This window comes from Lampetra planeri, unplaced genomic scaffold, assembly GCF_965212315.1.
Source record: "Lampetra planeri unplaced genomic scaffold, kcLamPlan1.2.h2 scaffold_1380, whole genome shotgun sequence".
NCBI lineage: Eukaryota > Metazoa > Chordata > Hyperoartia > Petromyzontiformes > Petromyzontidae > Lampetra > Lampetra planeri.
The window spans coordinates 1-27,452 of record NW_027614100.1 but is presented as its reverse complement, the minus strand read 5'-3'; the positions used below and the strand labels follow the sequence as shown (position 1 = coordinate 27,452).

The 27,452-nt window shown below is 59.3% G+C and overlaps 1 protein-coding gene across 1 annotated transcript; it reads left to right on the top strand.

Moving 5' to 3' along the window:
- ATG5 (autophagy related 5) lies at positions 1–27,245 on the top strand (the record flags this gene model as incomplete). The annotated part of the gene is made up of 4 exons (XM_078622205.1): positions 1–182; positions 2,176–2,312; positions 10,436–10,514; positions 27,042–27,245. Coding segments are annotated over exons 1-4 (528 nt in total), but the record flags the coding sequence as incomplete, so codon positions are not given.
- Positions 27,246–27,452: the final 207 nt, after the last annotated feature.

Here is a 27,452-nt window from a genome sequence, read left to right as displayed (position 1 = left end):
CTCTCCCCATCTCCCCCCATCTCTCTCCCAGCAGTAGCAGCAGCAGGAGGAGGAGGCTGTGTCGGGGCAGGGTGATGATGGAGGAGGCTGATGTGCAGGGAGCCGTGTGGCGTGGTCGTGTACCCAGCTGCTTCTCGCTCAGCCCCAACCACGACACGAGCAGAGAGGCTGAGCCATACTACGTGGGTGCCAACATCAACAACATCAACAACATCAACAACATCAACAACATCAACAACATCAACAACATCAACAACAACATCAACAACATCAACAACAACAACATCAACAACAACAACATCAACAACAACAACATCAACAACAACATCAACAACAACATCAACAACATAATCATCAACATCAACAACAACATCAACAACAACAACAACATCAACAACATCAACATCATCAACAACAACATCATCAACATCACCAACATCAACAACATCAACAACAACATCAACATCATCATTACCAACATCAACAACAACATCAACATCACCAACATCATCATTACCAACATCATCATCACCACCATCACCATCATCACCATCACCACCATCACCACCATCACAACCATCACCACCACCATCACAACCATCACCACCACCAACATCACCACCATCATCAACATCATCATCATCACCATCATCATAATCATGTTGGTGATGGTGATGATGTTGATGGTGGTGATGTTGATGGTGATGATGGTGATTATGTTGATGATGTTGGTGATGATGTTGATGATGATGTTGATGTTAATGTTGGTGGTGATGATGTTTATGTTGGTGATGGTGATGATGATGGTGATTTTGGTCATGGTGTTGATGATGTTGATGATGTTGATGATGATGTTGATGTTAATGTTGGTGGTGATGATGTTGATGTTGGTGATGGTGGTGATGTTGATGATGGTGATGATGGTGATGGTGGTGATGATGTTGATGATGATGTTGATGATGATGTTGGTGGTGGTGATGATGATGGTGATGATGGTGATGATGGTGATGATGATGGTGATGATGTTGATGATGATGATGATGTTGATGATGGTGTTGATGATGATGGTGATGATGATGTTGGTGATGATGTTGGTGATGTTGATGGTGATGATGATGATGATGTTGGTGATGTTGATGGTAATGATGATGTTGATGATGATGTTGGTGGTGGTGATGATGATGTTGATGATGTTGATGATGGTGATGTTGATGATGATGTTGGTGATGATGTTGATGGTGATGTTGATGTTGATGATGGTGATGTTGATGATGATGTTGGTGATGATGTTGATGGTGATGTTGATGTTGATGATGTTAATGATGGTGATGTTGTTGATGATGTTGTTGATGTTGATGATGATGATGTTGTTGATGATGATGATGTTGATGATGATGATGTTGATGATGATGTTGATGATGATGATGTTGTTGATGATGATGTTAATGATGTTGTTGATGATGATGATGATTATGATGTTGGTGGTGATGATGGTGATGATGGTGATGTTGATGTTGATGATGGTGATGATGATGTTGTTGATGATGGTGATGATGATGTTGTTGATGATGATGTTGATGGTGATATTGATGATGATGTTGATGATGTTGTTGATGATGGTGTTGATGATGATGATGGTGATGATGATGTTGATGATGTTGATGATGGTGTTGATGGTGTTGATGGTGATGATGATGATGATGATGTTGATGATGTTGCTGATGGTGTTGATGGTGATGATGATGATGATGGTGATGATGATGATGATGGTGATGATGTCGGTGATGATGATGATGATGCTGATGGTGTTGATGTTGATGATGATGGTGATGATGATGTTGATGATGGTGATGATGTTGTTGATGATGGTGATGATGATGGTGATGTTGATGATGATGTTGATGATGATGTTGTTGATGATGATGATGATGTTGTTGATGATGATGATGATGATGATGTTGATGATGATGATGTTGATGATGGTGATGATGTTGATGATGATGTTGTTGATGATGATGATGGTTGTTGATGGTGATGATGATGTTGATGATGATGTTGATAATGATGTTGTTGATGATGTTGATTGATGGTTGATGATGATGTTGATGATGTTGATGATGATGTTGATGATGATGTTGATGATGTTGTTGATGATGTTGGTGATGATGTTGCCAGGTGATGTTGCCACGGCTGGGCTACCTGCCTCTGGTGATGGACTCAGTGGTGCGTCACTTTGCGAAGAGCCTCCCACGTGGTGAGGAGGTGCATGGTGAGGAGGTGTGGGTGGAGAGCGATGGCACCGCACTCAAGTGGTAACTCACTCACCACCCACTCACTCACACACTCAGTCAGTCAGTCACTCACCACTCACTCACTCAGCCACTTAGCCACTCAGTCAGTCACTCACTCATTCACTCACCCACTCACCCACTCACCCGCTCACTCACCCACTCAGTCAGTCAGTCACTCACTCACTCACCCACTCAGCCACTCAGTCAGTCAGTCACTCACTCACTCAGCCACTCACTCACTCAGCCACTCACTCACTCACTCACTCACCACTCACTCACTCACTCACCCTCGTGGTGAGGAGGTGCATGGTGAGGAGGTGTGGGTGGAGAGCGATGGCACCGCACTCAAGTGGTAACTCACTCACCACTCACTCACCACTCACTCACTCACTCAGCCACTCACTCACTCACTCACCCACGTGGTGAGGAGGTGCATGGTGAGGAGGTGTGGGTGGAGAGCGATGGCACCGCACTCAAGTGGTAACTCACTCACCACTCACTCACTCAGGCCACTCACTCACTCAGCCACTCACTCAGTCAGTCAGTCAGTCACTCACTCAGCCACTCACTCACTCACGCACTCACTCCCTCACTCACCACTCGCTCACTCACACACTCAGTCACTCACTCACTCAGCCACTCACTCAGTCAGTCAGTCACTCACTCAGCCACTCACTCACTCATTCACCACTCACTCACTCAGTCACTCAGCCACCCACTCAGTCACTCACACACTCAGTCACTCACTCACTCAGCCACTCACTCGCTCAGCCACTCACTCACTCACCACTCACCACTCACTCACCCTCGTGGTGAGGAGGTGCATGGTGAGGAGGTGTGGGTGGAGAGCGATGGCACCGCACTCAAGTGGTAACTCACTCACCACTCACTCACTCAGCCACTCACTCACCCACTCAGTCAGTCAGTCACTCACTCACCACTCACTCAGCCACTCACCACTCACTCAGCCACTCACCACTCACTCACCCACGTGGTGAGGAGGTGCATGGTGAGGAGGTGTGGGTGGAGAGCGATGGCACCGCACTCAAGTGGTAACTCACTCACCACTCACTCACTCAGCCACTCACTAACTCAGCCACTCACTCAGTCAGTCAGTCAGTCACTCACTCACTCAGCCACTCAGCCACTCACTCAGCCACTCAGCCACTCACTCAGCCACTCACTCACTCACCCTCGTGGTGAGGAGGTGCAGGGTGAGGAGGTGTGGGTGGAGAGCGATGGGACCGCACTCAAGTGGTAACTCACTCACTCACCACTCACTCAGTCAGTCAGTCACTCACTCAATCATTCACTCACTCACTCAGCCACCCACTCACTCACTCACTCACCCCCGTGGTGAGGAGGTGCATGGTGAGGAGGTGTGGGTGGAGAGCGATGGCACCGCACTGAAGTGGTAACTCACTCACCACTCACTCACTCAGCCACTCACTCACTCACTCACTCAGTCAGTCAGTCACTCACTCAGCCACTCACTCACTCACTCAGTCAGTCAGTCACTCACTCACCCACTCAGTCACTCACTCAATCATTCACTCACTCACTCAGCCACTCACTCACTCACTCACCCACGTGGTGAGGAGGTGCATGGTGAGGAGGTGTGGGTGGAGAGCGATGGCACCGCACTCAAGTGGTAACTCACTCACCACTCACTCACCACTCACTCACTCACTCAGTCAGTCCGTCAGTCACTCACTCAGTCAGTCAGTCACTCACTCACTCAGCCAATCACTCACTCAGCCACTCACTCGCTCAGCCACTCACTCACTCACCACTCACCACTCACTCACCGACATGGTGAGGAGGTGCATGGTGAGGAGGTGTGGGTGGAGAGCGATGGCACCGCACTAAGTGGTAACTCACTCACCACTCACTCACCACACTCACTCACCACTCACTCACCTACTCACTCAGCCACTCACCACTCACCACTCACTCACCACTCACTCACTCACCACTCACTCACTCACCCTCGTGGTGAGGAGGTGCATGGTGAGGAGGTGTGGGTGGAGAGCGATGGCACCGCACTGAAGTGGTAACTCACTCACCACTCACTCACCACTCACTCACTCACTCACCCTCGTGGTGAGGAGGTGCATGGTGAGGAGGTGTGGGTGGAGAGCGATGGCACCGCACTCAAGTGGTAACTCACTCACCACTCACTCACTCACTCAGTCAGTCCGTCAGTCACTCACTCACCCACTCAGCCACTCAGTCAGTCAGTCAGTCACTCACTCACACACTCAGTCACTCACTCACTCACCCACTCACCCACTCACTCACTCACCACTCACTCAGCCACTCACCACTCACTCACCCACCCACCCACTCACCACTCACCACTCACTCACCACTCACTCACTCACCACTCACTCACTCACTCACCCACGTGGTGAGGAGGTGCATGGTGAGGAGGTGTGGGTGGAGAGCGATGGGACCGCACTCAAGTGGTAACTCACTCACCACTCACTCACCACTCACTCAACCACTCACTCACTCACCCACTCAGCCACTCAGTCAGTCAGTCACTCACTCACACACTCAGTCACTCAGCCACTCACTCACTCACTCAGCCACTCATTCAGTCAGTCACTCACTCACTCACTCACTCATTCACTCACCCACTCACTCACACACTCAGTCACTCACTCACACACTCAGTCACTCAGCCACTCACTCACTCACTCAGCCACTCATTCAGTCAGTCACTCACTCATTCACTCACCCACTCACACACTCAGTCACTCACTCAGCCACTCACTCACACACTCAGTCACTCACTCACTCAGCCACTCACTCACTCACTCACCCACGTGGTGAGGAGGTGCATGGTGAGGAGGTGTGGGTGGAGAGCGATGGCACCGCACTCAAGTGGTAACTCACTCACTCACCACTCACTCAGTCAGTCAGTCAGTCACTCACTCACTCACCCACTCAGCCACTCAGTCAGTCAGTCACTCACTCACACACTCAGTCACTCACTCAATCATTCACTCAGTCACTCACTCAGCCACTCACTCACTCAGCCACTCACTCAGTCAGTCCGTCAGTCACTCACTCACACACTCAGTCACTCACTCAATCATTCACTCACTCACTCAGCCACCCACTCACTCACTCACTCACCCTCGTGGTGAGGAGGTGCATGGTGAGGAGGTGTGGGTGGAGAGCGATGGGACCGCACTCAAGTGGTAACTCACTCACCACTCACTCACCACTCACTCACTCAGTCAGTCCGTCAGTCACTCACTCACTCACCCACTCAGCCACTCAGTCAGTCAGTCAGTCACTCACTCACACACTCAGTCACTCACTCAGCCACTCACTCACACACTCAGTCACTCAGTCACTCAGCCACTCAGCCACTCACTCACTCACTCAGCCACTCAGTCAGTCAGTCACTCACTCACTCATTCACTCACCCACTCACTCACACACTCAGTCAGTCAGTCACTCAGTCACTCACCACTCACTCACCACTCACTCACTCAGCCACTCAGCCACTCACTCACTCACACACTCAGTCACTCACTCACTCAGCCACTCAGTCAGTCAGTAACTCACTCATTCACTCACCCACTCACACACTCAGTCAGTCAGTCACTCAGTCACTCACCACTCACTCACCACTCACTCACTCAGCCACTCAGCCACTCACTCACTCACACACTCAGTCACTCACTCACTCAGCTACTCACTCAGTCAGTCAGTCACTCACTCAGCCACTCACTCACTCATTCACCACTCACTCAGTCACTCAGCCACTCACTCACTCACTCACACACTCAGTCACTCACTCACTCAGCCACTCACTCAGTCAGTCAGTCACTCACTCAGCCACTCACTCACTCACTCACCCTCGTGGTGAGGAGGTGCATGGTGAGGAGGTGTGGGTGGAGAGCGATGGCACCGCACTCAAGTGGTAACTCACTCACCACTCAGTCACTCACTCACCACTAACTCACTCAGTCAGTCACTCACTCACTCAGCCACTCAGCCACTCACTCACTCAGTCAGTCACTCACCCACCCACTCACTCACACACTCAGTCAGTCAGTCACTCACCACTCACTCACTCAGCCACTTAGCCACTCAGTCAGTCACTCACTCATTCACTCACCCACTCACCCACTCACCCGCTCACTCACCCACTCAGTCAGTCAGTCACTCACTCACTCACTCACCCACTCAGCCACTCAGTCAGTCAGTCACTCACTCACTCAGCCACTCACTCACTCAGCCACTCACTCACTCAGCCACTCACTCACTCACTCACCACTCACTCACTCACTCACCCTCGTGGTGAGGAGGTGCATGGTGAGGAGGTGTGGGTGGAGAGCGATGGCACCGCACTCAAGTGGTAACTCACCACTCACTCACTCAGTCACTCACTCAGTCAGTCCGTCAGTCACTCACTCACACACTCAGTCACTCAGCCACTCAGCCACTCACTCACTCACTCAGCCACTCACTCACTCAGTCAGTCACTCACTCACTCACTCAGCCACTCACTCAGTCAGTCAGTCACTCACTCACACACTCAGTCACTCAGCCACTCAGCCACTCAGCCACTCACTCACTCACTCAGCCACTCATTCAGTCAGTCACTCACTCACTCATTCACTCACCCACTCACTCACACACTCAGTCAGTCACTCAGTCACTCACCACTCACTCACCACTCACTCACTCAGCCACTCAGCCACTCACTCACTCACTCACACACTCAGTCACTCACTCACTCAGCCACTCACTCAGTCAGTCAGTCAGTCACTCACTCAGCCACTCACTCACTCACTCACCCTCGTGGTGAGGAGGTGCATGGTGAGGAGGTGTGGGTGGAGAGCGATGGCACCGCACTCAAGTGGTAACTCACTCACCACTCACTCACCACTCACTCACTCACTCAACCACTCACTCAGTCAGTCCGTCAGTCACTCACTCACACACTCAGTCACTCAGCCACTCAGCCACTCAGCCACTCACTCACTCACTCAGCCACTCAGTCAGTCAGTCACTCACTCACTCATTCACTCACCCACTCACTCACACACTCAGTCAGTCAGTCACTCAGTCACTCACCACTCACTCACTCAGCCACTCAGCCACTCACTCACTCACACACTCAGTCACTCACTCACTCAGCCACTCAGTCAGTCAGTCACTCACTCTCTCATTCACTCACCCACTCACTCACACACTCAGTCAGTCAGTCACTCAGTCACTCACCACTCACTCACCACTCACTCACTCAGCCACTCAGCCACTCACTCACACACTCAGTCACTCACTCACTCAGCTACTCACTCAGTCAGTCAGTCAGTCACTCACTCAGCCACTCACTCACTCATTCACCACTCACTCAGTCACTCAGCCACTCACTCACTCACTCACACACTCAGTCACTCACTCACTCAGCCACTCACTCAGTCAGTCAGTCACTCACTCAGCCACTCACTCACTCACTCACCCTCGTGGTGAGGAGGTGCATGGTGAGGAGGTGTGGGTGGAGAGCGATGGCACCGCACTGAAGTGGTAACTCACTCACCACTCAGTCACTCACTCACCACTAACTCACTCAGTCAGTCACTCACTCACTCAGCCACTCAGCCACTCACTCACTCAGTCAGTCACTCACCCACCCACTCACTCACACACTCAGTCAGTCAGTCACTCACCACTCACTCACTCAGCCACTTAGCCACTCAGTCAGTCACTCACTCATTCACTCACCCACTCACCCACTCACCCACTCACACAGCCGCTCACTCACCCACTCAGTCAGTCAGTCACTCACTCACTCACTCACCCACTCAGCCACTCAGTCAGTCACTCACTCACTCAGCCACTCACTCACTCAGCCACTCACTCACTCAGCCACTCACTCACTCACTCACCCTCGTGGTGAGGAGGTGCATGGTGAGGAGGTGTGGGTGGAGAGCGATGGCACCGCACTCAAGTGGTAACTCACCACTCACTCACTCAGTCACTCACTCAGTCAGTCCGTCAGTCACTCACTCACACACTCAGTCACTCAGCCACTCAGCCACTCACTCACTCACTCAGCCACTCACTCACTCAGTCAGTCAGTCACTCACTCACTCAGCCACTCACTCAGTCAGTCAGTCACTCACACACTCAGTCACTCAGCCACTCAGCCACTCACTCACTCACTCAGCCACTCATTCAGTCAGTCACTCACTCACTCATTCACTCACCCACTCACTCACACACTCAGTCAGTCACTCAGTCACTCACCACTCACTCACCACTCACTCACTCAGCCACTCAGCCACTCACTCACTCACACACTCAGTCGCTCACTCACTCAGCCACTCACTCAGTCAGTCAGTCACTCACTCAGCCACTCACTCACTCAGCCACTCACTCACTCACTCACCCTCGTGGTGAGGAGGTGCATGGTGAGGAGGTGTGGGTGGAGAGCGATGGCACCGCACTCAAGTGGTAACTCACTCACCACTCACTCACCACTCACTCACTCACTCAACCACTCACTCAGTCAGTCCGTCAGTCACTCACTCACACACTCAGTCACTCAGCCACTCAGCCACTCAGCCACTCACTCACTCACTCAGCCACTCAGTCAGTCAGTCACTCACTCACTCATTCACTCACCCACTCACTCACACACTCAGTCAGTCAGTCACTCAGTCACTCACCACTCACTCACCACTCACTCACTCAGCCACTCAGCCACTCACTCACTCACACACTCAGTCACTCACTCACTCAGCTACTCACTCAGTCAGTCAGTCACTCACTCAGCCACTCACTCACTCATTCACCACTCACTCAGTCACTCAGCCACTCACTCACTCACTCACACACTCAGTCACTCACTCACTCAGCCACTCACTCAGTCAGTCAGTCAGTCACTCACTCAGCCACTCACTCACTCACTCACCCTCGTGGTGAGGAGGTGCATGGTGAGGAGGTGTGGGTGGAGAGCGATGGCACCGCACTCAAGTGGTAACTCACTCACCACTCACTCACCACACTCACTCACCACTCACTCACCTACTCACTCAGCCACTCACCCACCCACTCACCCACCCACTCACTCAGTCAGTCACTCACTCACCACACACTCACTCACTCACCACTCACCCACTCACCCACCCACTCACCCACCCACTCACTCAGTCAGTCACTCACTCAGCCACTCACTCAGTCAGTCAGTCAGTCACTCACCACTCACTCAGCCACTCACCCACTCACTCACCACTCGCTCACCACTCATTCACTTAGACACTCACTCAGTCACTCAGTCAGTCACTCACTCACCCACTCACTCACTCACTCAGCCACTCACTCACCTACTCACTCAGTCACTCAGTCACTAACCACTCACTCATCCACTCACTCAGTCAGTCACTCAGTCACTCACACACTCATACACTCACTCACCACTAACTCACTCAAATGCTCACCCACTCACTCGCTCACCACTCACCACTCAGCCACTCAGCCACTCACTCACCTACTCACTCAGTCAGTCACTCAGTCACTCACCACTCACTCAGCCACTTAGTCAGTCACTCAGTCACTCACCTACTCACTCGCTCACCACTCGCTCACTCACTCACCCACTCACCACTCACTCACCACTCACTCACCACTCACTCACCACTCACTCACTCACCACTCACCCACCACGCACTCGCTCACCACTCACTCACTCATACACTCACTCACTCACCACACACTCACCCACTCACTCACCCACTCATCCACTCACCCACTCACTCACACACTCACTCACACACTCACTCACACACTCACTCACTCACGCACTCACTCCCTCACTCACCACTCGCTCACCACTCACCCACTCACTCACCCACTCACACACTCACTCACACACTCACTCACACACTCACTCACACACTCACTCACGCACTCACTCCCTCACTCACGCACTCGCTCACCACTCACCCACTCACTCACACACTCACTCACACACTCACTCACACACTCACTCACCCACCCACTCACTCTCTCACCCACTCGCTCACCTACTCGGGGGAGCTTTGTCTGTGTGTGTCTGACAGCACTTGTCCCTACAGCCTGTGTGAGCTACCTGGGGGTGCTTTGTCTGTGTGTAGGCAGTACCCTATTGGCCTGCTGTACGACCTCCATAACACCAACTCCACGTTACCATGGCAGCTCACAGTCCATCTGAAGGTATTAGTTGCAGTGCCACCTCACCACCCGTACCCCTCACCCACTCACCCACCCACCCACCCACTCACTCACTCACTCACCCACCCACTCAGCCACCCACTCACTCACTCACTCACCCACCCACTCAGCCACCCACTCAGCCACTCACCCACTCACCCACCCACCCACTCACTCACTCACTCACCCACCCACCCACCCACCCACTCACCCACCCACTCACTCACTCACTCACCCACTCAGCCACCCACTCAGCCACTCACCCACTCACCCACCCACCCACTCACCCACTCACTCACTCACCCACTCACTCACTCACTCACCCACCCACTCACCCACCCACTCAGCCACTCACCCACTCACCCACCCACCCACTCACCCACTCACTCACTCACCCAATCACTCACTCACTCACCCACTCAGCCACCCACTCAGCCACTCACCCACTCACCCACCCACCCACTCACCCACTCACTCACTCACTCACTCACCCACTCAGCCACCCACTCAGCCACTCACCCACTCACCCACCCACCCACCCCCTCACTCACTCACCCACTCAGCCACCCACTCAGCCACTCACCCACTCAGCCACCCACCCACTCACCCACTCACTCACTCACCCACCCACCCACCCACTCACTCACTCACTCACCCACTCAGCCACCCACTCAGCCACCCACTCAGCCACCCACCCACCCACTCACCCACCCACCCACCCACTCACCCACTCAGCCACCCACTCAGCCACCCACTCACCCACTCAGCCACTCACCCACCCACTCACTCACCCACCCACTCAGCCACCCACTCACTCACTCACCCACTCAGCCACCCACTCAGCCACCCACCCACTCACTCACTCACCCACTCACTCACTCACTCACCCACTCAGCCACCCACTCAGCCACTCACCCACTCACTCACTCACCCACTCACTCACTCACTCACCCACCCACTCACCCACCCCACTCAGCCACTCACCCACTCACCCACCCACCCACTCACCCACTCACTCACTCACCCAATCACTCACTCACTCACCCACTCAGCCACCCACTCAGCCACTCACCCACTCACCCACCCACCCACTCACCCACTCACTCACTCACTCACTCACCCACTCAGCCACCCACTCAGCCACTCACCCACTCACCCACCCACCCACCCACTCACTCACTCACCCACTCAGCCACCCACTCAGCCACTCACCCACTCAGCCACCCACCCACTCACCCACTCACTCACTCACCCACCCACCCACCCACTCACTCACTCACCTCACCCACTCAGCCACCCACTCAGCCACCCACTCAGCCACCCACCCACCCACTCACCCACCCACCCACCCACTCACCCACTCAGCCACCCACTCAGCCACCCACTCACCCACTCAGCCACTCACCCACCCACTCACTCACCCACCCACTCAGCCACCCACTCACTCACTCACCCACTCAGCCACCCACTCAGCCACCCACCCACTCACTCACTCACCCACTCACTCACTCACTCACCCACTCAGCCACCCACTCAGCCACTCACCCACTCACCCACCCACCCACTCACTCACTCACCCACTCAGCCACCCACTCAGCCACTCACCCACTCACCCACCCACCCACCCACTCACTCACTCACCCACTCAGCCACCCACTCAGCCACTCACCCACTCAGCCACCCACCCACTCACCCACTCACTCACTCACTCACTCACCCACCCACCCACCCACTCACTCACTCACTCACCCACTCAGCCACCCACTCAGCCACCCACTCAGCCACCCACCCCACCCACCCACTCACCCACCCACCCACCCACTCACCCACTCAGCCACCCACTCAGCCACCCACTCACCCACTCAGCCACTCACCCACCCACTCACTCACCCACCCACTCAGCCACCCACTCACTCACTCACCCACTCAGCCACCCACTCAGCCACCCACCCACTCACTCACTCACCCACTCACTCACTCACTCACCCACTCAGCCACCCACTCAGCCACTCACCCACTCACCCACCCACCCACTCACTCACTCACCCACTCAGCCACCCACTCAGCCACTCACCCACTCACCCACCCACCCACCCACTCACTCACCCACCCACTCAGCCACCCACTCACTCACTCACCCACTCACCCACCCACCCACTCACTCACTCACTCACCCCACCCACTCACCCACCCACCCACTCACCCACCCACTCACCCACCCACCCACTCACTCACTCACCCACTCAGCCACCCACTCAGCCACCCACTCACTCACTCACCCACTCACTCACTCACTCACCCACTCAGCCACCCACTCAGCCACTCACCCACTCACCCACCCACCCACTCACTCACTCACCCACTCAGCCACCCACTCAGCCACCCACTCACCCACTCAGCCACTCACCCACCCACTCACTCACCCCACCCACTCAGCCACCCACTCACTCACTCACCCACTCAGCCACCCACTCAGCCACCCACCCACCACTCACTCACTCACCCACTCACTCACTCACTCACCCACTCAGCCACCCACTCAGCCACTCACCCACTCACCCACCCACCCACTCACTCACTCACCCACTCAGCCACCCACTCAGCCACTCACCCACTCACCCACCCACCCACCCACTCACTCACCCACCCACCTCAGCCACCCACTCACTCACTCACCCACTCACCCACCCACCCACTCACTCACTCACTCACCCACCCACTCACCCCCCACCACCCACTCCACCCACCCACTCACCCACCCACCCACCCACCCACCCACTCACTCACTCACCCACTCAGCCACCCACTCAGCCCACCCACTCACCCACTTAGCCACTCACCCACCCACTCATCACTCACCCACCCACTCAGCCACCCACTCACTCACTCACCCACTCAGCCACCCACTCAGCCACCCCACCCACTCACTCACTCACCCACTCACTCACTCACTCACCCACTCAGCCACCCACTCAGCCACTCACCCACTCACCCACCCACCCACTCACTCACTCACCCACTCAGCCACCCACTCAGCCACTCACCCACTCACCCACCCACCCACCCACTCACTCACCCACCCACTCAGCCACCCACTCACTCACTCACCCACTCACCCACCCACCCACTCACTCACCTCACTCACTCACCCACCCCACTCACCCACCCCACCCACTCACCCACCCACTCACCCACCCACCCACTCACTCACTCACCCACTCAGCCACCCCACTCAGCCACCCACTCACCCACTCAGCCACTCACCCACCCACTCACTCACCCACCCACTCAGCCACCCACTCACTCACTCACCCACTCAGCCACCCACTCACCCCACCCACTCACTCACCCACCCACTCACTCACTCACCCCTCCCCACCCATTCACCCACCCACCCACTCACCCACTCACCCACCCACCCACTCACTCACTCACCCACTCAGCCACCCACTCAGCCACCCACTCACTCATACACTCACTCACCCACTCAGCCACCCAGCCACTCACCCACTCACTCACCCACCCACCCACTCACTCACTCACCCACTCAGCCACCCACTCAGCCACTCACCCACTCACCCACCCACCCCACCCACTCACTCACCCACCCACTCAGCCACCCACTCACTCACTCACCCACTCACCCACCCACCCACCCACTCACTCACTCACCCCCACCCACCCACTCACCCCACCCACCCACTCAACCACTCACCCACCCACCCACTCACTCACTCACCCACTCAGCCACCCACTCAGCCACCCACTCACCCACTCACCCCACCCACTCACTCACTCACCCCACCCACTCAGCCACCCACTCACTCACTCACCCCACTCAGCCACCCACTCACCCACCCACCCACTCACCCACCCACTCACTCACTCACCCACCCACCCCACTCACCCACTCACCCACCCACCCCACCCACCCACTCACTCACTCACCCACTCAGCCACCCACTCAGCCACCCACTCACTCACTCATACACTCACTCACCCACTCACCCGCTCAGCCACCCAGCAACTCACCCACTCACTCACCACCCACCCACACATCACCCACTCACTCCACTCACCCACTCAGCCACCCAGCCACTCACCCACTCACCCACCCACCCACTCACTCACTCACCCCACTCAGCACACCCACTCAGCCATTCACCCACTCACCCACCCACCCACCCACTCACTCACCCACCCATCAGCCACCCACTCACTCACTCACCCACTCACCCACCCACCCACCCACCCACCTCACTCACTCACCCACCCACCCACTCACCCACCCACCCACTCACCCACTCACCCCACCCACCCACTCACTCACTCACCCACTCAGCCACCCACTCGCCCACCCACTCACCCACTCAGCACTCACCCACCCACTCACTCACCACCCACTCACTCACTCACCCACCCACTCACTCACTCACCCACTCACCTCACTCACTCACCCACTCACCCACCCACCCACTCACTCACTCACCCACTCAGCCACCCACTCACCCACCCACTCACTCACCCACCCACTCACTCACCTCACTCACCCACCCACCCACTCACCCACCCACTCACCCACCCACCCACTCACTCACTCACCCACTCAGCCACCCACTCAGCCACCCACTCACTCCACTCACTCACTCATACACTCACTCACCCACTCACCCACTCAGCCACCCAGCCACTCACCCACTCACTCACCCACCCACCCACTCACCCACTCAACTCACTCACTCACCCACTCAGCCACCCACTCAGCCACTCACCCACTCACCCACCCACCCACCCACTCACTCACCCACCCCACTCAGCCACCCACTCACTCACTCACCCACTCACCCACCCACCCACTCAGTCACTCACTCACCCACCCACCCACTCACCCACCCACCACTCAACCACTCACCCACCCACCCACTCACTCTCTCACCCACTCACCCACTCAGCCACCCACTCAGCCACCCACTCACCCACTCAGCCACTCACCCACCCCACTCACTCACTCACCCACCCACTCAGCCACCCACTCACTCACTCACTCACCCACTCAGCCACCCACTCACCCACCCACCCACTCACCCCACTCACCCACCCACTCACTCACTCACCCACCCACCCACCCACCCACTCACCCACTCACCCACTCATCCACTCACCCACCCACCCACCCACTCACTCACTCACCCACTCAGCCACCCACTCAGCCCACCCACTCACTTACTCACCCACTCACCCACCCACCCACTCACCCACTCACTCACATCACTGCAGCCCACTCAGCCACCCACTCAGCCACTCACCCACTCACCCACTCACCCACCCACCCACTCACTCACTCACCCACCCACTCAGCCACCCACTCACTCACTCACCCACTCAGCCACCCACTCACCACCACCCACCCACTCACTCACTCACTCACCCACCCACCCACTCACCCACCCACCCACCCACCCACCCCACTCACCCACTCACCCACCCACCCACTCACTCACTCACCCACTCAGCCACCCACTCAGCCACCCACTCACCCACTCAGCCACTCACCCACCCACTCAGCCACCCACTCACCCACTCAGCCACCCACTCACCCACCCACCCACCCACTCACTCACTCACCCACTCAGCCACCCACTCAGCCACCCACTCACCCACTCAGCCACTCACCCACCCACCCACCCACTCACCCACTCAGCCACCCACTCACCCACCCACCCACTCACTCACCCACCCACCCACTCACCCACCCACCCACCCACTCACCCACTCACCCACCCACCCACCCACTCAGCCACCCACTCAGCCACCCACTCACCCACTCAGCCACTCACCCACCCACTCACTCACTCACCCACTCAGCCACCCACTCACCCACTCAGCCACTCACCCACTCACTCACCCACCCACTCACTCACCCACCCACCCACTCACCCACTCACCCACCCACCCACCCACTCACTCACTCACTCACCCACCCACCCACCCACTCACCCCACCCACTCACCCAGCCACTCACTCACCCACTCACCCACCCACCCACCCACTCACCCACCCACTCACCCACCCACCCACTCACCCACCCACCCACTCACCCACTCACCCACCCCACCCACCCACCCACCCACTCACTCACTCACCCACTCAGCCACCCACTCAGCCACCCACTCACTCACTCATCCACTCACTCACCCACTCACCCACTCAGCCACCCAGCAACTCACCCACTCACTCACCCACCCACCCACTCACCCACTCACTCACTCACTCACCCACTCAGCCACCCACTCAGCCACTCACCCACTCACCCACCCACCCACCCACTCACTCACTCACCCACCCACTCAGCCACCCACTCACTCACTCACCCACTCAGCCACCCACTCACCCACCCACCCACTCACTCACTCACTCACCCACCCACCCACTCACCCACCCACCCACTCAGCCACCCACCCACTCAACCACCCACTCACCTACTTACCTACTCACCCACCCACTCACCCACCCACTCACTCACGCAGCCCCCCACCCACTCACTCACCCAGCCCCCCACCCACCCACTCACCCACCCTCCCACCCACCCTCCCACCCACTCACCCACCCACCCACTCACCCAGCCACTCACTCACCCACTCACCCACCCACCCACCCACTCACCCACTCACCCACCCACCCACCCACTCACCCACCCACCCACCCACTCACCCATCCACCCACCCACCCACTCACTCACTCACCCACTCAGCCACCCACTCAGCCACCCACTCACCCACTCACCCACCCACTCACTCACTCACCCACCCACTCAGCCACCCACTCACTCACTCACCCACTCAGCCACCCACTCACCCACCCACCACCCACTCACCCACCCACTCACTCACTCACCCACCCACCCACCCACTCACCCACTCACCCACCCACCCACCCACCCACTCACTCACTCACCCACTCAGCCACCCACTCAGCCACCCACTCACTCACTCATACACTCACTCACCCACTCACCCGCTCAGCCACCCAGCAACTCACCCACTCACTCACCCACCCACCCACTCACCCACTCACTCACTCACCCACTCAGCCACCCAGCCACTCACCCACTCACCCACCCACCCACTCACTCACTCACCCACTCAGCCACCCACTCAGCCATTCACCCACTCACCCACCCACCCACCCACCCACTCACTCACCCACCCACTCAGCCACCCACTCACTCACTCACCCACTCACCCACCCACCCACCCACCCACTCACTCACTCACTCACCCCACCACCCACTCACCCACCCACCCACTCACCCACTCACCCACCCACCCACTCACTCACTCACCCACTCAGCCACCCACTCAGCCACCCACTCACCCACTCAGCCACTCACCCACCCACTCACTCACCCACCCACTCACTCACTCACCCACCCACTCACTCACTCACCCACTCACTCACTCACTCACCCACTCACCCCACCCACCCACTCACTCACTCACCCACTCAGCCACCCACTCACCCACCCACTCACTCACCCACCCACTCACTCACTCACCCACCCACCCACTCACCCACCCACTCACCCACCCACCCACTCACTCACTCACCCACTCAGCCACCCACTCAGCCACCCACTCACTCACCTCATACACTCCACTCACCCACTCACCCACTCAGCCACCCAGCCACTCACCCACTCACTCACCCACCCACCCACTCACCCACTCACTCACTCACTCACTCACCCCACTCAGCCACCCACTCAGCCACTCACCCACTCACCCACCCACCCACCCACTCACTCACCCACCCACTCAGCCACCCACTCACTCACTCACCCACTCACCCACCCACCCCACTCAGTCACTCACTCACCCACCCACCCACTCACCCACGCACCCACTCAACCACTCACCCACCCACCCACTCACTCACTCACCCACTCACCCACTCAGCCACCCACTCAGCCACCCACTCACCCACTCAGCCACTCACCCACCCACTCACTCACTCACCCACCCACTCAGCCACCCACTCACTCACTCACTCACCCACTCAGCCACCCACTCACCCACCCACCCACTCACCCACTCACCCACCCACTCACTCACTCACCCACCCACCCACCCACCCACTCACCCACCACCCACCCACTCACCCACTCACCCACTCATCCACTCACCCACCCACCCACCCACTCACTCACTCACCCACTCAGCCACCCACTCAGCCACCCACTCACTTACTCACCCACTCACCCACCCACCCACTCACCCACTCACTCACTCACTCACCCACTCAGCCACCCACTCAGCCACTCACCCACTCACCCACTCACCCACCCACCCACTCACTCACTCACCCACCCACTCAGCCACCCACTCACTCACTCACCCACTCAGCCACCCACTCACCCACCCACCCACTCACTCACTCACTCACCCACCCACCCACTCACCCACACCCACCCACCCACCCACTCACCCACTCACCCACCCACCCACTCACTCACTCACCCACTCAGCCACCCACTCAGCCACCCACTCACCCACTCAGCCACTCACCCACCCACTCAGCCACCCACTCACCCACTCAGCCACCCACTCACCCACCCACCCACCCACTCACTCACTCACCCACTCAGCCACCCACTCAGCCACCCACTCACCCACTCAGCCACTCACCCACCCACCCACCCACTCACCCACTCAGCCACCCACTCACCCACCCACCCACTCACTCACCCACCCACCCACACCCACCCACCCACCCACCCACCCACCACCCACTCACCCACTCACCCACCCACCCACCCCACTCAGCCACCCACTCAGCCACCCACTCACCCACTCAGCCACTCACACCACCCACTCACTCACTCACCCACTCAGCCACCCACTCACCCACTCAGCCACTCACCCACTCACTACCCACCCCACTCACTCACCCACCCACCCACTCACCCACTCACCCACCCACCCACCCACTCACTCACTCACTCACCCACCCACCCACCCACTCACCCACCCACTCACCCAGCCACTCACTCACCCACTCACCCACCCACCCACCCACTCACCCACCCACTCACCCCACCCACCCACTCACCCACCCACCCACTCACCCACTCACCCACCACCACCCACCCACTCACTCACTCACCCACTCAGCCACCCACTCAGCCACCCACTCACTCACTCACTCATCCACTCACTCACCCACTCACCCACTCAGCCACCCAGCAACTCACCCACTCACTCACCCACCCACCCACCACTCACCCACTCACTCACTCACTCACCCACTCAGCCACCCACTCAGCCACTCACCCACTCACCCACCCACCCACCCACTCACTCACTCACCCACCCACTCAGCCACCCACTCACTCACTCACCCACTCAGCCACCACTCACCCACCCACCCACTCACTCACTCACTCACCCACCCACCCACTCACCCACCCACCCACTCAGCCACCCACCCACTCAACCACCCACTCACCTACTTACCTACTCACCCACCCACTCACCCACCCACTCACTCACGCAGGCCCCCCACCCACTCACTCACCCAGCCCCCCACCCACCCACTCACCCACCCTCCCACCCACCCTCCCACCCACTCACCCACCCACCCACTCACCCAGCCACTCACTCACCCACTCACCCACCCACCCACCCACTCACCCACTCACCCACCCACCCACCCACTCACCCACCCACCCACCCACTCACCCATCCACCCACCCACCCACTCACTCACTCACCCACTCAGCCACCCACTCAGCCACCCACTCACCCAACTCACCCACCCACTCACTCACTCACCCACCCACTCAGCCACCCACTCACTCACTCACCCACTCAGCCACCCACTCACCCACCCACCCACTCACCCACCCACTCACTCACTCACCCACCCACCCACTCACCCACTCACCCACCCACCCACCCACCCACTCACTCACCCACTCAGCCACCCACTCAGCCACCCACTCACTCACTCATACACTCACTCACCCACTCACCCCGCTCAGCCACCCAGCAACTCACCCACTCACTCACCCACCCACCCACTCACCCACTCACTCACTCACCCACTCAGCCACCCAGCCACTCACCCACTCACCCACCCACCCACTCACTCACTCACCCACTCAGCCACCCACTCAGCCATTCACCCACTCACCCCACCCACCCACCCACCCACTCACTCACCCACCCACTCAGCCACCCACTCACTCATTCACCCACTCACCCACCCACCCACCCACCCACTCACTCACTCACTCACCCACCCACCCACTCACCCACCCACCCACTCACCCACTCACCCACCCACCCACTCACTCACTCACCCACTCAGCCACCCACTCAGCCACCCACTCACCCACTCAGCCACTCACCCACCCACTCACTCACCCACCCACTCACTCACTCACCCACCCACTCACTCACTCACCCACTCACTCACTCACTCACCCACTCACCCACCCACCCACTCACTCACTCACCCACTCAACCACCCACTCACCCACCCACTCACTCACCCACCCACTCACTCACTCACCCACCCACCCACTCACCCACCCACTCACCCACCCACTCACCCACCCACCCACTCACTCACTCACCCACTCAGCCACCCACTCAGCCACCCACTCACTCACTCATACACTCACTCACCCACTCACCCACTCAGCCACCCAGCCACTCACCCACTCACTCACCCACCCACCCACTCACCCACTCACTCACTCACTCACTCACCCACACTCAGCCACCCACTCAGCCACTCACCCACTCACCCACCCACCCACCCACTCACTCCACCCACCCACTCAGCCACCCACTCACTCACTCACCCACTCACCCACCCACCCACTCAGTCACTCACTCACCCACCCACCCACTCACCCACCCACCCACTCAACCACTCACCCACCCACCCACTCACTCACTCACCCCACTCACCCACTCAGCCACCCACTCAGCCACCCACTCACCCACTCAGCCACTCACCCACCCACTCACTCACTCACCCACCCACTCAGCCACCCACTCACTCACTCACCCACTCAGCCACCCACTCACCCACCCACCACTCACCCACTCACCCACCCACTCACTCACTCACCCACCCACCCACCCACCACTCACCCACCCACCCACCCACTCACCCACTCACCCACTCATCCACTCACCCACCCACCCACCCACTCACTCACTCACCCACTCAGCCACCCACTCAGCCACCCACTCACTTACTCACCCACTCACCCACCCACCCACTCACCCACTCACTCACTCACTCACCCACTCAGCCACCCACTCAGCCACTCACCCACTCACCCACTCACCCACCCACCCACTCACTCACTCACCCACCCACTCAGCCACCCACTCACTCACTCACCCACTCAGCCACCCACTCACCCACCCACCCACCCACTCACTCACTCACTCACCCACCCACCCACTCACCCACCCACCCACCCACCCACTCACCCACTCACCCACCCACCCACTCACTCACTCACCCACTCAGCCACCCACTCAGCCACCCACTCACCCACTCAGCCACTCACCCACCCACTCAGCCACCCACTCACCCACTCAGCCACCCACTCACCCACCCACCCACCCACCCACTCACTCACTCACCACTCAGCCACCCACTCAGCCACCCACTCACCCACTCAGCCACTCACCCACCCACCCACCCACTCACCCACTCAGCCACCCACTCACCCACCCACCCACTCACTCACCCACCCACCCACTCACCCACCCACCCACCCACCCACTCACCCACTCACCCACCCACCCACCCACCCACTCAGCCACCCACTCAGCCACCCACTCACCCACTCAGCCACTCACCCACCCACTCACTCACTCACCCACTCAGCCACCCACTCACCCACTCAGCCACTCACCCCACTCACTCACCCACCCACTCACTCACCCACCCACCCACTCACCCACTCACCCACCCACCCACCCACTCACTCACTCACTCACCCACCCCACCCACCCACTCACCCACCCACTCACCCAGCCACTCACTCACCCACTCACCCACCCACCCACCCACTCACCCACCCACTCACCCACCCACCCACTCACCCACCCACCCACTCACCCACTCACCCACCCACCCACCCACCCACTCACTCACTCACCCCACTCAGCCACCCACTCAGCCACCCACTCACTCACTCATCCACTCACTCACCCACTCACCCACTCAGCCACCCAGCAACTCACCCACTCACTCACCCACCCACCCACTCACCCACTCACTCACTCACTCACCCACTCAGCCACCCACTCAGCCACTCACCCACTCACCCACCCACCCACCCACTCACTCACTCACCCACCCACTCAGCCACCCACTCACTCACTCACCCACTCAGCCACCCACTCACCCACCCACCCCACTCACTCACTCACTCACCCACCCACCCACTCACCCACCCACCCACTCAGCCACCCACCCACTCAACCACCCACTCACCTACTTACCTACTCACCCACCCACTCACCCACCCACTCACTCACGCAGCCCCCCCACCCACTCACTCACCCAGCCCCCCACCCACCCACTCACCCACCCTCCCACCCACCCTCCCACCCACTCACCCACCCACCCACTCACCCAGCCACTCACTCACCCACTCACCCACCCACCCACCCACTCACCCACTCACCCACCCACCCACCCACTCACCCACCCACCCACCCACTCACCCACTCACCCACCCACCCACCCACCCACCCACCTCTCACTCACTCACCCACTCAGCCACCCACTCAGCCACCCACTCACTCACTCATCCACTCACTCACCCTCACCCACTCACCCACTCAGCCACCCAGCAACTCACCCACTCACTCACCCACCCACCCACTCACCCACTCACTCACTCACCCACTCAGCCACCCACTCAGCCCACTCACCCACTCACCCACCCACCCACCCACCCACTCACTCACTCACCCACCCACTCAGCCACCCACTCACTCACTCACCCACTCAGCCACCCACTCACCCACCCACCCACTCACTCACCTCACCCACCCACCCACTCACCCACCCACCCACTCACCCACTCACCCACCCACCCACTCACTCACTCACTCACCCACTCAGCCCACCCACCTCAGCCACCCACTCACCCACTCAGCCACTCACCCACCCACTCACTCACTCACCCACTCAGCCACCCACTCAGCCACCCACCCACCCACTCACTCACTCACCCACTCAGCCACCCACTCAGCCACCCACTCAGCCACCCACTCAGCCACTCACCCACCCACCCACCCACTCACCCACTCAGCCACCCACTCACCCACCACCCACTCACTCACTCCACTCACCCACCCACCCACTCACCCACTCACCCACTCACCCACCCACCCACCCACCCACTCACTCACTCACCCACTCAGCCACCCACTCAGCCACCCACTCACCCACTCAGCCACTCACCCACCCACTCACTCACTCACCCACTCAGCCACCCACTCACCCACTCAGCCACTCACTCACCCACTCAGCCACCCAGCCACTCACCCACTCACCCACTCACTCACCCACCCACTCACTCACTCACCCACCCACTCACCCACCCACCCACCCACCCACTCACTCACTCACTCACCCACCCACCCACCACCCACCCACTCACCCACCCACCCACCCACTCACTCACCCACCCACCCACCTCACCCACCCACCCACTCACTCACTCACCACTCCACCCACCCAACCACCCACTCACCACCCACCCACTCAGCCACCCACCCACTCAACCACCCACTCACCTACTTACCTACTCACCCACCCACTCACCCACCCACTCACTCACACAGCCCCCCACCCACTCACTCACCCAGCCCCCACCCACCCACTCACCCACCCTCCCACCCACACCTCCCACCCACTCACCCACCCACCCACTCACCCAGCCACTCACTCACACCCACCCACTCACCCACCCACCCACCCACTCACCCACTCACCCCACCCACTCACCCACCCAACCCACCCACTCATCCCACCCACCTCACTCACCCACTCACCCACTCACTCACCCACCCACTCCACCCACCCAATCACCCACCCACCCACCCACTCACCCACCCACCCACCCACTCACCCCACTCACTCACCCACCCACTCACCCACCCACCCACTCACCCACTCACTCACCCACCCACTCACCCACCCACCCACTCACCCACCCACCCACCCACTCACCCACTCACCACCCTCCCACTCACTCACCCACTCACCTCCACCCACTCACCCCACTCACCCACCCACTCACCCACCCACTCACCCACTCACCCCACCCACCCATTCACCCACTCACCCACCCACTCACCCACCCACTCACTCACCCACCCACTCACCCACCCACTCACTCACCCACCCACTCACCCTCTCACTCACTCACCCACCCAACCCACCCATTCACTCCACACCCACCCACCCACCCTCTCACCCACCCACCCACTCACCCCACTCACTCACCCACCCACTCACTCACCCACCCACCCACTCACCCACTCACTCACCCACCCACTCACCCACCCACCCACCCACTCACCCACCCACCCACTCACCCCACTCACTCACCCACTCACCCACTCACCCACCCACTCACCCACTCACCCACCCACTCACCCACCCACTCACCCACTCATCCCACCCACCCACTCACCCACTCACCCACCCACCCACTCACCCACCCACTCACCCACTCACTCACCCACTCCACCACCCACTCACATCACCTCACCACTCACCCACCCACTCACCCACCACTCCACCCACCCACCCACTCACCCACCCACCACCCACCCACTCACCCACCCACTCACCCACCCACTCACCCACTCACCCACCCACCACCACTCACCCACTCACCCACTCACCCCACCCACTCACCCACCCACTCACTCACCCACCCACTCACCCACCCACTCACCCACCCACCCACTCACCCACCCACCCACCCCACTCACCCACTCACCCACCCACCCACCCACTCACCCACTCACCCACTCACCCACCCACTCACTCACCAACCCACTCACTCACTCACCCACCCACCCCACTCACCCACCCACCCCACCCACTCACCCACCCACTCACTCACCCACCCACCTACTCACCCACTCACCCACACACCCACCCACTCACCCACCCACCCACTCACCCACCCACTCACCCACCCACCCCACTCACCCACTCACCCACTCACCCACCCACCCACTCACCCACTCACCCACTCACCCACCCACCCACTCACCCACTCACCCACTCACTCACTCACTCACCCACCCACTCACCCACCACCCACTCACTCACCCACTCACCTACCCACCCACTCACCCACCCACCCACTCACCCACCCACCCACCCACTCACCCACCCACCCACCCACTCACCCACCCACTTAACCCACCCACTCACCCACCCACTCAACCACCCACCCACTCACCCACCCACCCACTCACCCACTCACCCACTCACCCACCCACTCACCCACCCACTCACCCACCCACCCACCCACCCACTCACCCACCCACTCACCCACCCACCCACCCACTCACTCACCCACCCACCCACCCACTCACCCACCCACTCACCACCCACCCACCCACCCACTCACCCACCCACTCACCCACCCACCTACTCACCCAGCCACCCACCCACTCACCCACCCACTCACTCACTCACCCACCCACCCACTCACCCACCCACCCACCCACCCACTCACTCACCCACCCACCCACTCACCCACCCACCCACTCACCCACTCACCCACCCACCCACTCACCCACTCACCCACCCACCCACCCACTCACCCACTCACCCACTCACCCACTCACCCACCCACTCACCCACTCACCCACCTCTCCCCACCCACTCACCCACCCACTCACCCACCCACCCACTCACCCACCCACTCACCCACCCACCCACTCACCCACCCCACTCATCCACCAACCCACTCACCCACCCACCCACTCACCCACCCACTCACCCCACCCACCCACTCACCCACTCACCCACCCACTCACCCACCCACCCACCCACCCACCCACTCACCCACCCACCCACTCACCCACCCACTCACCCACCCACTCACCCACCCACCCACTCACCCACCCACCCCACCCACTCACCCACCCACTCACCCCACCCACCCACATCACCCACCCACCCACACCACTCACCCACCCACCCACTCACCCACCCACCCACCCACCCACTCACCCACCCACCCACCCATTCACCCACCCACTCACCCACCCACCCACTCACTCACTCACTCACCCACCCACCCACCCACTCACCCACCCACTCACCCACCCACTCACCCACCCACCCACTCACCCACCCACCCACTCACCCACCCACCCACCCACTAACCACCCACCCACCCACCCACTCACTCACTCACCCACCCACTCACCCACTCCACCACCCACTCACCCTCCCTAGGGGTTCCCACGGGGTGAACTTCTAGAGGGACCCTCCCGGGAGGCCATGGAAGCTCTCTTCATGTCCGCCCTGAAAGAGGCCGATTGCCTGAAACATCGCGGACACCTGATGGGCGAACTGCAGCGCAAGGAGCACAAACAGCTGTGGCTGGGCCTCCTCAACGGTGACACTCACTCACCTACTCACCTACTCACCTACTCACCTACCTACTCACTACTCACTCACCTACTCACCTACTCACCTACTCACCTACTCACTCATCTACCTACTCACCTACCTACTCACCTACTCACTCACCCACTCACCTACTCACCTACACACTCACCTACTCACCCACTCACCTACTCACCTACCTACTCACCTACCTACTCACCTACTCACCTACCTACTCACCTACTCACCTACTCACCC